Genomic DNA, 20,586 nt, shown 5'->3' on the forward strand with positions numbered 1-20,586 from the left:
ATTTAAGAATGGTGTTGGGAATGGGAAGGATGGCGCAGAATTACTTTAGAAATCACTTAACAGTAGGTCTGTGTGGTCCCCAAATTAGGTTCTCTTGTCCCATTCCCACCACTGCTAATGAGTAATTACTGAGTGTAATTCCTTGTTACCGTCTGCCAGTTAAAATTGAGAGTTAGCTTAATGTCTGTAAAACACGTTCAGTTATTCTGATGGGAAGCACCTGATAGAGCAGATTATAATGTTCACTTAAGCATTTCTTGGAAGGTTTGGTGATAAAGCAAAAAACCCACAATGACAGGGCTGTCAGGAACTCAGTAGAAGATGGATTTCAGGGGCAGGCTTGTACGTACGTCTCGCCTCTCTCTGCCTGGAGATGCCATTGCTGGAGAGGACAGGCTCTGGTCAGGGTCCCCTGGGGAAACAGGGAGCGGGGTCCTCACGAAGAGCATATGTGGTCACGGAGGAAAATGGATCCGTTAACTCCTGTATTCCAGAAAGAACCAAACAAAAAAGGGACGTTTGAACTCTGTCATTTAGAACGAAAGGAAGACCTTGCTTTCGTGTCCCGTGTTATATGCTTCCTAAGCTGTGGTCTAATTAATTTGTAGACGTCCAACCCGATCGATGTTGCTGCCCGACCTGGGACGGTCCCACATACTCTTCTCCAGAAGGACCCGAGGGTAAGTGCAAGGTCAGGCTGGGTCTCAGGTAACACAGAAGATGGCATCTCCCCAGGACAGCCAGCCCAGGCCTCACACCTTCCTCAGCCCAGCCGAACAGCTGCTGCCTTAGCTCTTCCTTCTAGTTTGTGGGAGATGCTAGTTACTCTTAGAAAACAGAATCTCCCTTGCGGCCGCATGACACCAGGGCAATGACTTACCACGGGACAGAGGGAGAGCTTATGGTCTAAGCCCAGGAGTCCGACACTCTGAGCTTGCGTAGTTTCCACTCAACCAGCCTTCTCTGTCTCCATCTCCTGAAATTTCTCTCACATGCCAAAGAAACAGCTGTAAAATGTTTTGAATGGAAAGGCGCTACGCGCTTTTCTTCCTGGAGCTCATTGTACCACACAGCTCTTCCGGCCACTCTACTTGTAATGTGGTATGGACCCTTTTGTCCATACCACATGGACAAAAGGGTCCATACCACATTACATTACATTATCTAGAGCTAAATAAAATATCCATTATAATTTGGTTGTGTTATTTATTCATAACGCAGACCAACTCTCAAAAAGAATTTGAAGTTACACAGTAGATATAATCTTGTCTCATTGATTGTTATTCATCTTCATAGTAAATGGGGAAAAAAAATGATTACCTTTTACAATATTGTCTTTTTCCCTGGATAACGGCAGTCGGAAATTGATAACCAGATTAGGTAGATGTGTCAAATGACTCAATTGTGTAAGTATTTCTATGGTGTTTAGTGAACTTCTTTAAAACGTCTTATACCTCTAAGTGATGCACAGTCATCAGATTAAGGATAATTATTAAAGACAGCCTATTTCTACTGTGTGTCTGGAAAGGACACTTCTCCTTAATTTTCATTAGTATCCAGTCTTTCAAGTCCATGGTCTGAAGGCCCTTCTCCCTTAGACCCATGCAGTGAGGTTTGGAAGGGCTGCTCTAAGACAGTGAAACTCCTGAGATGTGTAATGGGAGCAAATTGTGTTGCCAGAGGGCAAATCACTATTGATTAAACTTGTCCGGGGGCTTGTCAGCGTAGATGTACCAAGGCTTGTGAGGTGGGGGAGGGGCGCTTGGCACTTTTGATAGTGTGAAAATGGGTTAATTATTCTCTAAAAGGGCTTCATTTAAAAGTAAAATTCTAACATTTTAATTTCCCCTCCTAATGAAGCACTACAAATTTGTTAATTAGAGCAATTGTTTGAGTGACAGGCATGTAACCAAGTTGTCATTTTCTCTTCACAGTTGACAGATCCTTTCAGACCTATGTTAAGGGTAAGCAAGCTTCTTCTAGAACTGTTTTGCAACCTCTGTTTGACTCCCGGAGGGTTAAAAATACAATTACAAGGAAACAAGCCACAGAAACACTGGAGTAAAATGTTGGAACGACAGTGGTCAGCTTTTTCAGAGAGTGCGATTGAAAACGGCCTAAGTGGTTTTGCTTTGAGCATTGGAGGACGCCAGGCCACGGAGATAAAGCGAACAGATAAAATTCAACTGAGTCAGATTCTCTTGTTAGTTCTGGCAAAAGGTTTGACTTGTGGAAAACTTAAGGGAAAGACTTAGGCTGAAATTAGGATTCCACTGAGCTCTACCGTTTCTCTTGCACCTAGAAAATACATATCCGGCTCTGTTTATTTTGGCTGGTGGCTGCCTCTTTCTGCACTAAGTGATGTTGACTTGTCACAGCCATTCGACCTTTTCCTCTGGTGCAGAAAAGAGCTACTAGAAGGGGCTTCCCTGGTGGCGCAGTGGTTGAGAATCCGCCTACCAATGCAGGCGACATGGGTTCAGGCCCTGGTCCAGGAAGATCCCATATGCCACGGAGCAACTAAGCCCGTGTGCCACAGCTACTGAGCCTGCTCTCTAGAGACCCTGAGCCACAACTACTGAGCCCACATGCCACAACTACTGAAGCCTATGCACCACAACAAAGAGTAGCCCCCTCTCACCACAACTAGAGAAAAGCCTGTACGCAGCAACAAAGACCCAATGCAGTCAAAAATAAGTAAATTTATATTTAAAAAAGAAAAAAAGAAAAAGAGCTACTAGAAGTATTGGTTTGTCTTGAGAGGTCTGGAGCATGGCCAGCAAATGTCCTCTGAATAAATGCTGACTTCCTTGGTGTATGTGGTGAGCGGTGAGGGGAGGGGATGATGGATGGTTGGATGGAAGATGGATGGATAGTAGATTTCTCTACTTAAACCCTTTCTGGTGCATATAATCAGATAATTCAGTTTCTCCAAAGGGGGAGAAAGGAGGATGGTGTCATCACAGGCGATTTCAAATGACCCATAATTTCATTACAAGAGAACTGAACCCAAACTTGGATTTAAGTCTATATTTCAGAAGCAGCTCCTTAATAGAGAAACCGGAAGTGTCTGTTCTTTGCCGGTGTAGGAATGGGGCAGTGTTTCTTCTCATCCATCCTGTTGTTATGGAGCTCATGTTCGGAGCTTACGGGTGGATTACGTAGCAGGAATACAAGTGAAGTGGCACGACGTGGTCCCTGCCCCCCAGGTAGTGAGACAGAGCTCACAGCTACTCCGCAGCTTAGAAAGCAAAGACGTGAACTAGTCTGAGAGACAGGGGTTGATGCCCTCCCAGAGGGCAGGGCAGGCACTCACTCTGTAGAGGCCTAGAGAGGAGAAAGGAGTGAGTTCTCTTCTCTGTTTCTTTTTTCACTTAGAAATGAACCGTGCCACCCAGCACGAATATGGGCAGTTGACTCTTAGTGAAGCACTTGTGGGAACTGGGCTTCAGTAAAAATGTGGTGGATTTCTTTGTTCCACTTCGGGGGTTGAAAAAAAAACAACCCAGTGTTGGGGGAGGTGACACAGGTTCTGCCCCCTCTCTTGCTTTCAAACTGGTTCACGGACATGCACTAATTAGTTCTTCTGAGCAGCCCGTTCGCATTACGGCCTGGCCACGCTTGTTCAGTAGGGCTTCACTCCACCAGGCCTGCCAGCTGGCGCCAGAAGAGAGACAGGGGGCACAAAGTGGGACTCAGGCTTTGCCACGTTATCCTTGGTAACCAGGGAGGTCCTCCTCGGGGCTGGTTTTCAGAGGAGTAGCTGCCGGCTCGGGCTCCCGTGGCAGGGGAGGTACAGCCCACTGGGGCTCTCTCCGGCCCGGGCACCGGACTGCTGCTGAGAGGAGGCACTTGGAGGGGACAAAGCATCTCGTTTTGTGGAAAAAGCCTCTGCAGCTAGAATCTGCTGAAAGCTTTGGGGAAGTTGAAGGGGGTTTTCTCGGAAAGTCTTCCTTCTGACCACGTTGCTCTTTCTTGTTCCAGAAACCAGGGAAGTGGTGCGCTATGCATGTTCACATTGCCTGGCAGATCTACCACCACCAACAGAAAGTCAAGGTCAGTCTTGCCTTCCTAGCCTTGGGGAGGGGTGCCCACCTGCGGGCGTGTGATCTCCCGATTGAGGAGGCATTGAAACAGATTCTAAAGTCCCACCGGCAGGCAGGCAGGCAGGGTCAGGTATCTCTTGGAAAAGCTATTTGGCAATCTTGCTGTTAATTAGGGAGATCACCAGCAAATAGCAAAACAGAAGCAAACTGGTAACATCCTGATGTTTTGGGGTTTTTTTTAAATGATTTTGTCATCTTATTGATCCAAAGGGCCTCTATAGATTAAATCCTAAAATAAAGGTTTGGGGAATCTAATTATAGTGACAAGTATTAGTATGGAACATACTTAGTATCTAGGAAGAGCTGTACATGAAAAGTTTTCTTTCTGTAAGAATTGGTACATTCTTTTCCCCCCCCCCAAGCATTTAGAAAAAATTTTTTTTTCCTCTTCCATTACACTTTATTACAGGGTATTGAATATAGTTCCCTGTGCTATACAGTAGGACCTTGTTATTCTTTTCATTTTATGGCTTTGGAAAAAAAGATCGTTTATGCCCAATATGTTACTCATTTAGGCCTATATGATGATTCCATTATCAATTCATATTATTAAAAATTCCTCTTCTAGAAGCGGTATTTGGTTTACAATGACCTATCCCCACTCTCCTTCGTCCTCCTGATGACCAATGCCAGAGGTCAGACTACAGTCCGTGCTTGTCAGAACCGCCATCTGGCTGGCTACCTTACCTATCCTTGGGAGATTTTTCTTTTTTGTCTGTACTTTCATCATATAGATGAATACATTGCATGTATTACCAGGGCTTTATGATGCAATAGAAAACAGATAAAGAACTTCTGCAGACGACCAGATATGACATCACTGGTCAACTTAGGGACCAAACTAACTGACAAGTCCAGATTTTACAGTCTGAGTAACTATACCAATCAAGTAATTCCAATACACTTCCGCTGGAATCCATATTTTCATGAACAAGCTTTTAGTCCTGACAGCATTCAGGGGCCATCATCAGAATAGAAAAAGAGGGAGGGAGAGCTAGTCATCCCAGAATTTTTTTTTTAATGGTTAAACAATTTTTTAAAAACCTACCTAGTTAGAAATTAAAAAGCCACCCTCAGTGAATGAGGTCACTAAGGTATCTTGCTTTGGTACCAGATACCTGCTGTTCGTCACTATATCCCGTCGGTGAGTTTTGCTCACCTTGACATTAGTGTCAGGCGAGGCTCTATTAGAAACCTCTTGGTTTAGCTGCATGAGAAAACGCATGTGCTCTGAAGAGCTACAACTAGATTCTGATGGTTAGTTCAGTTCACTTTTGTTCTGGATGATGTGGTTAGCGGAACGGTGGGTAAATCACGTTCTCCTGGTAACTCGTTTGGTTAAAAGCGATGAAGGATGGCGTAGGTGCCACTTTGGCATCTTCCTTTCCACAAGCGTGTCCCCAGTGACTCAGAGCGAACGTTCATTATCCCAATTCAATTAGGAAGACCTCTTGCACAGGAGATAGCTGTTCATCTTCCCTTTCCGGCAAATTCTTTGTAATCCCCAAGCTCCATTTTGCTTCACGGACCTAAGTTGTGGTTAATGGAACTGTGCTGTGTACCGTGCAGTATTAGCACCAAATAACTCGGCAACCAAATTAAAGGAGGCATTCAAAACGTTTTTATAGATTCATAGTGGACTAGCAGCTTGCTTTGGGCGGTTGGCTATTACTTGATAGTGGGACTTTCATGAGAGAATTCCCTGTAGATTTGAGCAGAAGTTGCATGGTCCCCTTTCTCTGTAATGTTCATTTACTCGTTCTTTTAGCCACTCACCAGATACTTGGGAGAGGCCCCTGCTCGCAGGTTCTTACTGCTGCAGGCTCAGGGCATGCCTCTGTCCCGGTGTCTAGTTGCTCAGAGTTCAGTAGTGAGGATTGGTGTGTGTGGAAAAAATGGTGAACGTGTGATCTGCTTCCTGGGGTGTTGCTGCCAGCCTGAAGGTTTCAGGTGGTTTTCATCCTACCTGGGAAGGATGGGTGAGTGGGATTGCAGGATGGTGTAGGGTTCAGTGCTAGGGGATGGCAAACCCCTCTTGTCTCTGACTCCCGCACAAGTTAGATCACGTCTCCTTGTTGGCGTTACTGTGTGACAGGACAAGGATTTACGCGTGGCAGAACATGAGGGGGTTGGAGGGGGAGTGGGGCCAAACGGACAGAGAACATCCGACGAGCCTAAGAGATGGGAGAGGCGAGGTCGGAAACCGAGGAAGGGCTGTGAAGGACTGGGAGGCCGGAGAGCTTGAGAGGAGGGGGCAAGGGGAGGGAGATCCGGAGCCTCGGCCCCAGGCCCAGGTCGAGGGTCGGCGTTCATCGGGGGCGGTGTGAGGCCAATGCCGAGAAGGCTGTTGAGAATTGAGAAGGTGGGGCAGTTTGTAAACCATGCCGTAGGAGAGGCTGCCAGCCTCCAGAGTGAGGCCAGGAGGAGCAACGAGGAGGAAGGTGATGAGCTGGTCCCTACAGCCTCAGAGGAAGCTGAGCTGACAGGTTAGCGCAAGGGCGGATAAACAGATGGCAGCCGATGTCAAGGAATTCACAGCAAGAGACGTTCTGGAAGGTTTACTGGTCTGGCCTTATCTCTTCCTCAGCTAACTGGGAGTGTAGCAGGCACAGTAAAAAGAAAAAGCCCCCATTAGTAAAATTAATATCCCTACTTCGTTTGTGTTTCTTTAAATATATGTAACAACGATAGTTTGAAAATTAGCTTGTAGGCATGCAAATATTTCTTTATAACTTTCAGCTACTAATGTACTGTGATCTATTAGAGCATGGCAAAGAGTCATTAAACAATTAATTTACACAGCAGAGTATTCACGCAGAATCCCTAATGAAATGAGCTTTAAAATACTGTCATTTAAAAACTTGCTGAAAGGAGCTTTTGCGGCAAATCATAAACGACTTCGGAATGGTGGTGGTTTCAGTAGCTGGGACATGGTTCTGTCCCTCAGACCCCTGTACCCTCAGAGACCGAACCCAAGTTTTGCCCCTTGACATTTCTGCTATGAACGGCGGGTCCCGCTTTTCTGGCGTTGGAGGGTGAAATGGTTTGTGGGTTGCTGTGTTCTCACAGCGTTTGTAAACCTGAACCTGACGAGGGCTCAGGGCCCGACTCCCTCGGTCTCAGGCTCCTCCTGTTACTGTTTTTCTTCCCTGCTGTTTCTCTTGGGGTGCCATCCTTTCCTCCCCCCTTGCTGCTGTAGAAACAGATGCAGTCAGACCCACACAAGCTGGACTTCGGCCTGAAGCCCGAGTTCCTGAGCCGTCCTCCCGGGCCCAGCCTCTTTGGAGCCATCCACCACCCCCATGACCTGGCACGGCCTTCAACTTTGTTCTCTGCCGCTGGTGAGTTCAGAGGGGCGAGCTGGGAAACGTAGTTCTCAGGTAGCTCGATAAGTTATATCTATGACTATGACGTGTGTCAGTTTGCAAGGCAGTATCACGGCGCATCTCGGGAGATGGGCCCTTCTCCACGGGTGCGCCCCCTTCCACTAAAGAAGGGAAGAGACCATCTCTCCGTTCGGGGGCTCGTGTTGCTTCGGCTCATTATTTGCTTCTCTATTAAACCACTAACTCACAAGCATGTCAAATGCTCTTGAAAAAGATCTGAGAGCTCGCAAGGGCCAATCGGCAGGAGACAATGCCAGGAATTGTGTGAGGATGCGGCTGCTCTCACTGTCCCTGCCCACAGAGCACTTGGTGGCCTCACACCATGATGCTCGGTCACGCCGTGCGTGAGGGTCTGAGGATAAAGAAATACAATTAAATAGTTGCCGGCGGTGTGGACTGTGACGGGGAGGGTGAATTGGTTGGTTGCAACGATGCAGGAAATTTAGGGGCCAGCGTGTAACCCCCCCCCCAACAGGTCTATTCATTAACCTCTGAGAAGACACACTTCCAGGTGCCTCGTGCACGTGCCGGAGTGGGTCTCTGATCATCACTGCATCAGGTAACCCGCCCAGTCCTGCTCCGGGACCGTACAGACAAAGGCAGTGGCTGTCACGGGCATTAGGTGGACGAGAGCAGCCCTACCGGCATCAGAGGTTCCTTAACATTCAGTCTTTTCTAAAATCACCTTCAGCGTACAGTGCCTGGCACGTGGGCTCCACTGGGTACAGCTCATTCTGGTGACAGGCGCCATGACTTCCTACCCACTCTGCGCCGTAGAATTTATTCTTCTGGACATAAGTGTTCAAGGGGGTCCCTGTTTCTAGTCCGCCTGCCACCTTCCCAGGCTTTTATGCAAGACTCGTTTTTGGTGGACCTGAGGCTCGTCCATTCGGGAAGCGAGGACCACCCGCGCTGCAAGCAATCACCATTCTAATGGGCCTTGTCGCCAGAGTAAGGGCGAGGGGCGCTGTCTTGAGGGTAGATGGAATTTGCTAAGGTCTCAGTTCCATCCAGGGATATGGTTGAAGTCTTCGTTACCATGGCACCTAGGCTCTCAGACAGGGCTACATGAAGAGCAATTTTTGGAGAGAAATAGATTTCTCCCTGGCTTCCATCTGAGCCAAGCAGATGAACTGGCTTCTTTTGCTTCGATAATTCCTGAACTGTGAGGCACCCCTGGGGGCCCTGCGCCGAGCGAAGCTGCGATCCTCATCGAAGCGTTCATTAGCTTGTACTACACGGTGTGCAGCCACATTTTTATTGAGCTGGCAACGCTGTTCACACCTAATGAATGTGCTGGGCTGTATTTGCCCTGTGGAGGTGGTGTCATTTTTGCACTTTCTGGGTGGAGAAGAAGTCACCCTATAGGGCTGAACAGATAACTCCTCAGGTGCCTTCCGATGCTGAGCTGCTGTGGCTCTGACAGATAGATGTTCTCCTATGCTGTGTGGCTTCCTCCACACCCCAGGCCCACAGGGCCCTTCCAGGCTGGGGAATAAAAAACCCCAAACAGAAATTAATAGGGTGTTGAAGGGACAACCCTCCTCCACTTAATTTACGTTCCTGAAGGAATCTGTATTTGTTTCTACGAACTCAGTCAAAATGCAAGGGATTCTTGGAATAGTTTTAATTATTGGTAAATCCATTCAGTCCCTGTTTATACTTCTTTTCTGGAAGGTAGTCTTTTCTAGTAGTCTTTTCTAGTGTAAGCAATATCAGATTTTTCCCCAAATGGTGAAACTTTTAACTGGTAAGTATAATTTACGCATACTTGTTAAATTCAACCACTTCCATCTTGCTGTTGGGCACTAGCGCCTGAAATAACGAAGGGGACGTCTTTAGATGACCTTGGCCAATCTCTTGTCTAGAGCCCGGAGAACCTGCCTTCTCAGCTGTCAGCTGCACATCAGCAAGCCAGGCGGATGCCCTAAGTTTTTGGAAAGAGTGTCCTTCCCTAATTCACAGGTGCACACTCTCTGTCTCTCTCTTCCTTCAAGAAAAGGATTTGAGGCATCCTAAGGAAATACATACTGTTCACGGCCAAAGTAGAGGAAGAAATGTGGATAAAGGGAAAACCTAAGGAAAGACGAGCACTAAGGTAGACCGGAGTTCCCTGGGGGGCAAAGTGACGACCAATAGAGGCGAGTTAGGATTATCAGTGTCCAGAAGCAAGTGAATAAACTAGTTTTTCCCGGCACTGAAGATACGGAGGACTTCATTTCCCACAACCTGATGTAACTCACAGTGAGTTTCGTAGGGTCGGGCTTTATAATCTCCTTCAATGCGGGTCCGTGACAGCTAACACATCCTCAGGAAAAGAGATTCCGCAAAGGCCCAAGCGGTGCAGCCCAGAGACACAGCTTCGTGACGGCCGCTCCTGCACCCGGATTAGACGACAGTGTTTCTCAGAGTGAAAGAGATGTCTCTGAAGAAAGTAGCCCATGGCCAGATGTTGCCCTTTTAGAGGCTGAGAGAACATAGTCACAGCTCCTACTCCTTCAGTAAAAGAACCTTGCTTCACGTTTGTTACCCAGCATTTCTCCAAGCTTACTTGGTTACAGAACTCCCTGCCCCACTGGCATTGTTCTTCCATGTTTCCAGTGCTGTGTGTCAGCCCTGAGAGAACCATAATTCAAAAAGAAAGTGCTCACTGCAGCACTGCAGCTCTATTTACAGTAGCCAGGACCTGGAAGCAACCTAAGTGTCCATCGACAGATGAACGGATAAAGAAGATGTGGCACATATATGCACTGGAATATTACTCAGCCATAAAAAGAAATGAAATTGAGTTATTTGTAGTGAGGTGGGTGGACCTAGAGCCTTTCATACAGAGTGAAGTAAGTCAGAAAGAGAAAAACAAATACCATATGCTAACATATATATGGAATCTAAAAAAATGGTTCTGAAGACCCTAGGGGCAGGACAGGAATAAAGACGCAGACGTAGAGAATGACTTGAGGACACGGGGAAGGGGAAGGGTAAGCTGGGACAAAGTGAGAGAGTGGCATGGACATACACACACTACCAAACGTAAAATAGATAGCTAGTGGGAAGCAGCCGCATAGCACAGGGAGATCAGCTCAGTGCTTTGTGACCACCTAGAGGGGTGGGATAGGGAGGGAGGGTGGGAGGGAGACGCAAGAGGGAGGAGACGTGGGGATATATGTATATGTATAACTGATTCACTTTGTTACACAGCAGAAACTAACACCATTGTAAAGCAATTATACTCCAATAAAGATGTTAAAAAAAAAAAGTAATACCTCTCTTTGGTGGTGGCCAGCCCAGCCAGGAAAGAGGAAAGGGGGTGATTTATTTTCTGCCTCCTGATAAGCACGTTTCTCTTTCCCCGGGTGTTGCCTGGACGGATGTCAGCTATGTTCTTTCTTTAATGTGCTCTCTCTTGGGGTCCTTTGGTGACCGGGAGCCAGTGGCATTGTGGAAGTTGCCTTCCTCTGAAATCTAACTCCATTATGTTTGACTTAACAGGTGCTGCACACCCAACCGGGACCCCTTTTGGGCCACCGCCTCATCATAGCAACTTCCTTAACCCTGCTGCTCACCTTGGTGAGTTGCCCAGCAGCGACGGGCAGCAACGTGTGTATCTCAGAAAAACCTTTGTTCACTGCGCTCCTGCTACACTTCCTGCTAAGTGGGCCATAGTCCCAGATAAGTCACTTACTGCTTTAGGTGGTGGTGATCCTGTAGACCTCTGAATCCCCGCCGTCCATCTCCAGGATTTCAGCACCTCTCATACCGTGTTCTTCAAGTAGTAGATCTGTGCGCAGTAGTGGCTGCGTGTAGACTTGCTGAGCGGGTGCGGTGGGTGAAAGCCATGCCGTGGAACCCCAGGGCATGCACGTTAACAGCAGCCTGTCCCTGCCCCTTGGAGAAGATGGTGAGCTCTTGCCCACGTAAAGGCACCCATGGAGCTGGAAAGAAGGACACGATGTTATGAAGAGACGGCACCCATTACTTTTTAATCACTTCCCATTTCACAACCCTATTATCTCTCTTCCTAGTAAAGGTGCTTTACTTGTGGCCTTTATTTGATGTTTTCTGCACGTGCACAAGCGGATGCAGGCAGTGGTATGCCCCAGCGACAGGGTATAGGATACGTGTGCCCTCAGGACTTCATTAAGAGCTTGACTTTAAGCTGCCATCTTACTTCTGGTCTATGAGAGCCTGCACGGCACATTCTGGGAAGAGGGGAGACGGGCAGGGAGGCATCTGAGCGTACTGTGGCTTGAGCAGTGTTCCCCACCCAGCAAGAGAGAAATGGGGCAAAATGCATAGTTCTGGAAAATAGCTTTCATAAATATTTTGCTAACCCCATGCCCAAATGCAAAAGGATGAAAACCCTTTGCATAATCTGGCGGGAGAAGTGGGACAGGTCAGGTCTGAGTATAAGTGCCTTCCCAGCTCCCGGGAAGCGCTCGTCTTCCTCACTCAGTGGAGTCCTGCAGCCATGTCTTTCTTCCCAATCTTGTCTGCAGAGCCTTTTAATCGGCCGTCTACGTTCACCGGCCTGGCAGCAGTTGGGGGCAATGCCTTCGGGGGACTTGGAAATCCTTCAGTTAGTGAGTACCCTCTGACTTTTTAAAATCTGCCTTAAATTATGTATCTACTCTGATCTGTCTGTGGCTCAAGACCTTTCTAGGGAACCGCGCTCTTGGGAAACAAACTTAGGTGACACCATTGCAAAAGCAGGCCTCATCAGTGGAGTTAGGTCTAAACCAACGTTTTAAGGCTAGCCCGCAGCTGATACGTGTTCCTGAGGGTCAGGAAGGGTACTGTAGTCAGTTGAACTCCAGAGAGTTTGCTGAAGTTCACAGTTTCATCCATATTCCATCTCTACTATCCCACGTTTTAGCCACAGCTCCCCTTAGACGTGAAGACTTTTAAATTTCATCTTGCTTTAGCGGGAGTGAGAAAACGCACTGAAGAACAGGAAGGCAGTGCAGGCTCAGGACCGTCAGGAGAGGGCCACACTTGGGGCTGCATGATCCAGGAAGACTGTGCAGTTTTCCACTGCTCAATCTGTCTAAAGGAGGAAGGGCTCCTGTTCTAAACATGCTTTAGCCACTATCAGCTCGTTTTCTTTCGTGCCTTCCATACGTCATGGCCTCCGGCTACAGGAGGCTTACAGTGCAGCTTGAAGCAGCCGTCACGGTTCCATATAGCGTGGAGACCATATGTGTCTGGATCAGGACCCTGTCTGGTCTCTGCTGACTCTAGTTCTGGTCGCTAAGGTTGTGGACGGGGGCAGCAGTCATACTAGCAGGGTCGTGGTGGGCAGAGGATAACCATGAATTCTGCTCTGAACTGAGCTATTGACCGAGGTCACACTCCTCTGCATGCTCGGGACGTCTGCGTGTGCCAGACAGGCGTGATTAGGTGATCCCCATACCTGTTGGGTCCCTTTCCTTTTTAATCAGCCCCTCCCGCCCCTTTGCCTTTGGTTAAAAAAAAGAAAAAACGCTGTGAGCTTACTTACCTCTCCAGTGTAGGACAAGTTCCTCTAATGAATCTGTTAATCTCCTTTCCTTTTCCAGCTCCCAATAATATGTATTCATTTTAACTCTGAATGCTGTTAAAAGTTTTTTGGTAAGTACCTTCATTACAGCAGATTATATAATTTCTCTGAAACCTTTTTGTTCTCCACTTCACCATTTCAGCACCCAACTCAGTGTTCGGCCACAAGGATGGCCCCAGTGTGCAGAACTTTAGCAATCCTCACGAGCCCTGGAACCGGCTGCACCGAACGCCTCCGTCGTTCCCGACCCCTCCGCCCTGGCTGAAGCCAGGGGAGCTGGAGCGTAGCGCGTCCGCTGCAGCTCATGACAGAGATAGAGATGTAGATAAACGAGACTCATCCGTTAGTAAAGATGACAAAGAAAGGTACGCAAAGAACCCGCTCTCGAGTCCCAATGGGGGAGCCCGCTCTGGGCCAAGTACTGGCCACCCACCCTCCCCAGCCCAGCCTCGTGCTTCAGCCGTAGCCTCGGCCCGTCACACAGCCGGGGTGGTGTCCCCCCCGCCCCCGCCCGGCCCTTCAGTGCATCGTGACCACAGGCCAGCATCACAGTTCTGTATCCAGTACAGAGCAAGTGAATCTGACTCACGAGCAGCTCCACACTCAAGGTCCCCGTGAGCATTAGTCTCTGCAAACATAAATCTCTCTCAAGAAGGTAGCAAGATGGAGCCTGGACCAGAAGACACACACAGCATGAATCAACACCATCTTTGCTTTCAAGTTCGTGCAGTCCATTGACTCATCCATAGGTTTTTTGCTCTCTCTCTCTCCCTTTTTTGTTTTCTTTTAGAAAGTCATGTTTCCATTGTCTCATTGTATTTCTCTCGAATTTTGTTCAAACTCAAATCCTGGGCTCACAGATAACTGATAAAATTTTGCTAACCCAGATTTAGGGAAACCTCACCAAGCAGTTTGGGTCTGGGTTTTGTTTTGCCAGTGGATAATTAATTTTACTAACCATTTGTATCTCCATACGTGGTAACCCATGCCTGAAGAAGAATTAGCCTTCAAGAGGAAAATGTCTTATAGTTATTTTTTCTGAAGAATGTTACAAGCATTCTTGACAAAGCATACTCCCTTTTTCCCCCTTTCTTTAGGGTATGTTCATTTTGAATGAACTAGCAAGGCATACACAAGATACGCTTGACAGAAAATACCTAATAACACTTTCCTTTTGCTATTTAAATCTCAAATACGATCCAAATCTTTCGTTTTCCTTTACTGTGTATATTGTGTGTGTGTGTGTGTGTGTGTGTATACATATGTACGTGTTTGCTAGGGATTTAAAAGAATTCAAGTTTGCAGGTTTTAAATGCAGCAGATTAAGTAAAGTAGACCATCATAGGCCGTCATGCCAACTGATTTCTTTCTTATAAAAGACGACGCATTTTTCCTTCAGGACAGCATGGTAAAAATCTCTTAGCCAATGGGAGGACCGTTTATGACATGCAGCTCTGAGCTGCAAACTGCCACAGTGAGGTGCGTCTGGACCCGGCAGCCCCTAGACCAGGAGCTCTCTGGACGGTCTGTCAGCAAAGAGAAGGCACGATATGGCAGCAAACCCTGCCCCGTTTTTCTTGATGCAGCTAAAAATGGCCTTTTAGATGAAAGTCAGGAAACTTAATAAAATACACTCGTCTTTATTCTTACCTTTTTTTCTTAATAAAATACACTCGTCTTTATTCTTACCTTTTTTTTTTTTTTTTTTGCGGTACGCGGGCCTCTCACTGTTGTGGCCTCTCCCGTTGCGGAGCACAGGCTCCGGACGCGCAGGCTCAGCGGCCATGGCTCACGGGCCCAGCCGCTCCGCGGCATGTGGGATCCTCCCGGACCGGGGCACGAACCCATGTCCCCTGCATCGGCAGGCGGACTCTCAACCACTGCGCCACCAGGGAAGCCTTATTCTTACCTTTTAAAGATGCTCTTCCTTCTTAGCCTTTGCACGTTGGCTAGAAACAAAACTGGTAGGGGAAACGTCCTTAATTTCTGCCCCGGGGCCCCCTTGCCTTCTGAGCTACCCAGGCTTCCTGCTTCCCTCCTCACCTTTGCCAGGTCTGTCTCGGGTCATCTCTAAAACACCAGGTTCCTGGTCCGGCCTCTTCACATTTTTACCGTGTTGTCCTCTGTCGCTTTGCATTTTGTGCCCCGCACTCTTAAGTCCCCACCCAAGACGGGCCTCTCAGCTTCTCCTTCCACATTTCCATCCACAGATGGAACTTGTTCCCAACCTGTCCCTTGAGGTTTTGTGTCTCTGGACCCACTTTTCCTTCTGGCTTTCCTCTATCAATCTTCTCAATTATGGCTTTCTTCTCCTTCCTAATGCAGAGGTGCTTTGTGCACCCCCAGAATCCAGAAACTGTGGTTTCCCTTTTAACCCCCTCGGTGCTGCCTCTTGGAGGCCGCCCTGTATCTGCCCGCTTTTCTCTGAAACCAGCCCTCTGTCCCGACCTCGGGACGGAGATGTTCCCATAATCTCCCCGTTACTCTCCTCCCACTGGCTCTGAACTGCAACGTTGGAAGGAAGGTTTGGGGCTCTTAAGACTTGATTCTTGACACTAAAAGATCCTGAGACTCTAGGCAGACGGGCTGTGTGGTCCCGTCACTGACGCACTGACCACGCTGGTCCGTTCAGGTTTCCGAAAGCTCTCCCTCCCTGGCCTGTGCCTCTTACACACCGAGCGTCATTCCCCCCCTCAGACGCTCCCAGCCCCGTCATCCCTAGCACTTCACCCCCTCGAGCTTCCTCTAAAATCTAGGCCAGTCAGGTCTGGGTGGCTGGTCACCCTGCCCACGAAGGGCACGTGCGGCTGCCCGGGGGACCGTGGGGGCCAGAGCCCTGCGCGGCCTCTTCCCGCCATCTCATTGGCAGCCCCTGGCCGGCCGGCAGCCCGTCTCATTTGCCTCCTGGTGTCTCCTCCTCAGGGAAAGCGTCGAGAAGAGACACTCCAGCCACCCTTCACCAGCACCCGTCCTCCCGGGGAGCACCCTGGGGCACGGCCGCAGCTCCACCGAACAGATCAGGGCTCATTTGAGCACCGAGGCTCGTGAGAAAGACAAATCCAAAGACAGGGAGAGAGAACACTCGGAATCCCGCAAGGACCTGGGCGCCGACGAGCACAAGGCGAAGGAGGGCCCGCTGCCCGAGAAGGACGGCCACGGCCATGGCCACGAGGGCCGCGGCGCGGGCGAGGAAGCCAAGCAGCTAGCCCGGGTGCCGTCGCCCTACGCACGCGTGCCCGCCAGCGACAGCGCCAGGCCGGGCAGCGCCGCCAGCCGCGAGGCCGAGCCGCGCAAGGGCGAGCCGGCCTACGAGAACCCCAAGAAGAGCGCCGAGGTCAAGGTGAAGGAGGAGCGCAAAGAAGACCACGACCTGCCCGCCGAGGCCCCGCAGAGCCACCGGTCCTCGGAGCCGCCGCCGCCACCGCCGCCGCCCAGCTCCTCGGCCAGCGTGCACCCGGGGCCCTTGGCCTCCATGCCCATGACCGTGGGGGTGACGGGCATACACCCCATGAACAGCATCAGCAGCCTGGACAGGACTCGCATGATGACGCCTTTCATGGGCATCAGCCCCATCCCGGGCGGAGAGCGCTTCCCGTATCCTCCTTTCCACTGGGACCCCATCCGGGACCCATTGAGGGACCCCTACCGGGAACTTGACATTCACCGGAGAGACCCGCTGGGCAGGGACTTCCTGCTGAGGAGCGACCCTCTGCACCGTCTCTCGGCCCCCCGGCTGTACGAAGCCGACCGCTCCTTCAGGGACCGGGAGCCCCACGACTACCACCACCATCACCACCACCACCCGCTGTCGGTGGACGCGCGGCGGGAGCACGAGCGCGGGGCGCACCTGGACGAGCGTGAGCGCCTGCACGTGCTCCGCGAGGACTACGAGCACCCGCGGCTCCACGCCGTGCACCCCGCCTCCCTGGACGGACACCTGCCGCACCCCGGCCTCATCGCGCCCGGCCTGCCCAGCATGCACTACCCACGCATCAGCCCCACTGCGGGCCACCAGAACGGACTGCTCAACAAGACGCCCCCGACAGCGGCGCTCAGCGCGCCTCCGCCGCTCATCTCCACGCTGGGGGGCCGCCCCGTGTCCCCCCGGAGGACTACCCCCCTGTCCGCGGAGATCAGGGAGCGGCCGCCCTCCCACACGCTGAAGGACATCGAAGCCCGGTAAGGAGAGGACGGGACGCGAAGAGGACGAAGAGAGCCCGCGGCCGCAGGCGCCAGACTCGAGAGCGCGCGCAGGCAGAGGTCCCGCGTCTCGACCGACGCAGACGGGGCGGGGGGAGCCCCCAGCACTTCCCCTTGTAAAAAGTGTATAGACTCAGCGCAGATTTTGAAATGTTTTTGTATATTCTATGTTGAAATTTTTCAGATCTTTTAGCCGATTCGTATGTTCTCATGTCTCCCCACTCTTTTGGTTTCTCGTATAAAACTTTTTGATTCGAACCAAAACAGTGAAGATGACAACACACATAATGGGGGGGGCGGGCGGGGGTAGGAGACAACAGTCCACACAGTCCATCGTGCAGAGGTCTTTCAGATGAGAAGGGAAGGCTGTGTACATAGTTATGTAAAAAAAAAAAAAAAAAGATTGCTTCATGAGCTAATGGTTCATATATGCAAAGGGTAAGATGAAAGCTTTACTTTGTACAGATGTAAATAGATAAAGATTAAGTAACATAATACATTAATACTTCTTAAAATGTGCTATTTGCAGACTTTATATCAGTGAGCACAGTCGGCTTCGGCTGTGTTCCCATGTATTGTTCTAGACAGCTAAACCCTTCAACTATGCAATGAATGTTAGGGCTTTTCACAAAAGCCCGCCTAACTCAAAGGAGCCTTTTCAAGTCCATTTACAACATACTTAAGGTCATATTTTCCCTGAACAAGCGCTTATGTGATATGACTCTGTTTTCCTTGCTTGTTATTTCAAACGGAGAAACACCCGATTTTGCAAATTGGACCCCAGGCCGAAACTTTGCATCTGAAGTTGCCGCTTGTGGGCCTTTGGGGGAAGTGGGGAGTGCAGCCCCGGAAAGGTAACCAAGGCCGTGAACAACCAGTGCCAGGGAGGATGGGAGTTGTCAGATGCCAAAATCAGGGGACACAAACAGGCCGCCAGCATCTCGTCACCATCAGTCACGTGATTTCACACACCCCCTCATGTGGGAACCATGCGTTTTTTTAGTGTGTCCTGTTTCCTATCTGTACACACCTCCTCGTTCTGTAATGAGATCCAGTTACACCCAAACAGATCCTGAAAGAAAGCTTCGCGTTTTCTCAGATGATGGATATGTTATCACTGTATTCAATAACTGCTGAAGTTAAGGTGCATGTTTCCTAGCGTGGCTCACCATGTTCCCGTCGGTAATCAAGTCCGGGAGTAGCCGAAACAGGTCAACCTTGTGGGGCCGGGGAGCATTCCAGAGGGTGAAAGGTGGCGGAGAGACGGTCTTGTGTGTGCGTGTTTTTTTGAGTTTGCATCAAATCTGTCTCTTCATGATAACTTTTATAATACATTCAGCCTCTTGTCTACATATTTGGAGAGAATATGACTTTACTAGCAAAGAAATACAATATATCTTGTCTACTGGACTGTAAAATATATGTATGAAATAAAATTAGTTCCATTTGGTCTTCTAGTATATTAAAGTGCTATCTGACGTTGTTATCCTGTTTTTGCAAAAAAAAAAGTTAACTACAGACCATTGTTTCTAATAAGCAGAGAGATCTATTTTAGTAGTCAACTGAAGGTTTAGTTGTGAGCTTCAGATCTTGTGAATTCCAGATGTTGTGCAGTGTTTTGTTTTTTTTTTAAGACAACAACTAAAAAGGAAAAAAAAAAATCCAAGGAATATGTACACTGGAACCGTAGTGGTAGCTTTCAGTATTGTAAAGAGATCGTTCTATACAGACCTTTTTGCTGTTCCTCCTGTATGTAATAAAGTCCTTTCTAGATCCTATGTGAAAAGAAACGTGAAGCGACTGAGTCTCCAGCATGTTCTCATCGGCGGAGCCTTCTTGTGTTATGTAAACTGTGCCATGTTATTAAAAAATGTGAACTAAGCTTCCAGCTGCTTGTTTGTGTGGGATGGCCAACCTTACCATAGTGAAGAAGCCATACTTGCAAGACAGGGCTTTGGAAGAGAAACACCTTGAACCCTTGAGTGACGACGGAAGGCTGACTGCCCTCCCTGACCCACGTAGACACTGCCAGTTAGTTTCTGTAAACGTCTGCCCTCTACCCAATCAGGAATTTTTTTTTTTTTTTTTTTGGTATGTTCTAAGCAAAGTCCTGTAAGTCCTGGGAAGGTGCTTTTAGATTTCGTAGGTGATACACGTGCGGGCTGATTTAGCCAGCACCCTTTGTGTCTCAGGCCTCCTTCAAAACTCAGCATGTGCTCTGTCTGCGTTGATGACAGATCTGATCGAGGGCCTTTGCCAGCAGCCGGTGCTTGCCTGTTCTTGCCATTACAACCTGTGGACTCAGTCTGTTGTATGTAAATTCAGACTTTCCAGGTATTTTGTTCCCGTCTTTTTCCTGTGTCTCACTGAACTACATGGCGTAACCCTCATCAGCTTGCAGACCTCTCCCTCGTCCTCTAAAATTTGTTTTTTCAAGATGTAAAAACTGTTAGATTTTCTGGTGTCAATACGATGCCATTGTTATTTGGATGAGATGGTTTGGACGGGTGTTTGAATCCTAACTGGACAAAACAAAAGCAGTCCGGCTTAGCAGGATGCGGGTGGCCGCTGTTGGAGAAGATGGACTGGAAGTGAACAGAAACCAGGGGCTTGGTTTCTGTGCCTGCAGCTCTGCGGGGGGGGGGGGGGGGGGTTGGGACGGGGGGCTCTGGAAGGCTCCCGGCTGGGGGTACTGGGCTCACGGGCTTGGAAATCTGATGCTGGGCTTAAATAAAGGCCCACTTCACTCAGCCCTGCTTTTATGCTGATACCCGGCTCCCAGACTAGAGAAAATAACTTGAAGAAAAACTAGTAGGTTGGAAAACGTGATAAACTGTGTTTTTCCAAATCAGGCAATTCTTGGGACCTTCCCAAGACTCGCCATCAGCGGGCGTGCCTTGCTATTTCTGGCAGACTGCCCAGCTTTCTCCCGCACATCTATTTCCAGGCCGCCATCTGCAATGTGAGACCGGAAGTTACTGTCAAATCAGTCATGGTATTTAGTCCCCGGGGCTTTATTCCTCTCAACCTTTGCATATTTTCCCTCTAATTACATTCTGCTCCCCGGCATTGATGGGTACCAGCACCAATTTGATTTCCTGCTAACCTATAGATGCTCTAATTATCTCCACAATCTCTGACTGACAATGATCTTGTTACCTTCTAATGGTACATGACAAGTAAAAGAGCGAATATCATGATGCGATAATTACCATTTCGGATGGATATTCACAACAGTGTTGACTGTTGATCCTTTCTTCTGCCTCAATCAAAGTGGATGAGAGGAAATAAGATACGACTGTCCATGTACATACCTACATATCATAGACAGACACTGCCTTTAGCCATGCAGCTGTGG

General features: G+C 49.0%; 1 protein-coding gene across 2 annotated transcripts in view; it reads left to right on the forward strand.

The window, feature by feature from the left end:
• AUTS2 (activator of transcription and developmental regulator AUTS2) overlaps positions 1–17,515 on the forward strand; it is a 1,112,396-nt gene extending 1,094,881 nt beyond the window's left edge. For both annotated transcript variants that reach the window (XM_082669920.1, XM_082669921.1), the window contains exons 12-19: positions 609–680; positions 1,935–1,964; positions 3,985–4,056; positions 7,306–7,447; positions 10,982–11,059; positions 11,989–12,072; positions 13,171–13,393; positions 15,951–17,515. In XM_082669920.1, the coding sequence (XP_082526046.1) occupies positions 609–680; positions 1,935–1,964; positions 3,985–4,056; positions 7,306–7,447; positions 10,982–11,059; positions 11,989–12,072; positions 13,171–13,393; positions 15,951–17,211 (1,962 nt within the window). In that variant the 3' untranslated portion in view covers positions 17,212–17,515. The remainder of the gene's footprint in view (positions 1–608; positions 681–1,934; positions 1,965–3,984; positions 4,057–7,305; positions 7,448–10,981; positions 11,060–11,988; positions 12,073–13,170; positions 13,394–15,950) is intronic.
• Positions 17,516–20,586: the final 3,071 nt, after the last annotated feature.

Source organism: Grampus griseus (assembly GCF_964374135.1).
Source record: "Grampus griseus genome assembly, chromosome: 14".
NCBI lineage: Eukaryota > Metazoa > Chordata > Mammalia > Artiodactyla > Delphinidae > Grampus > Grampus griseus.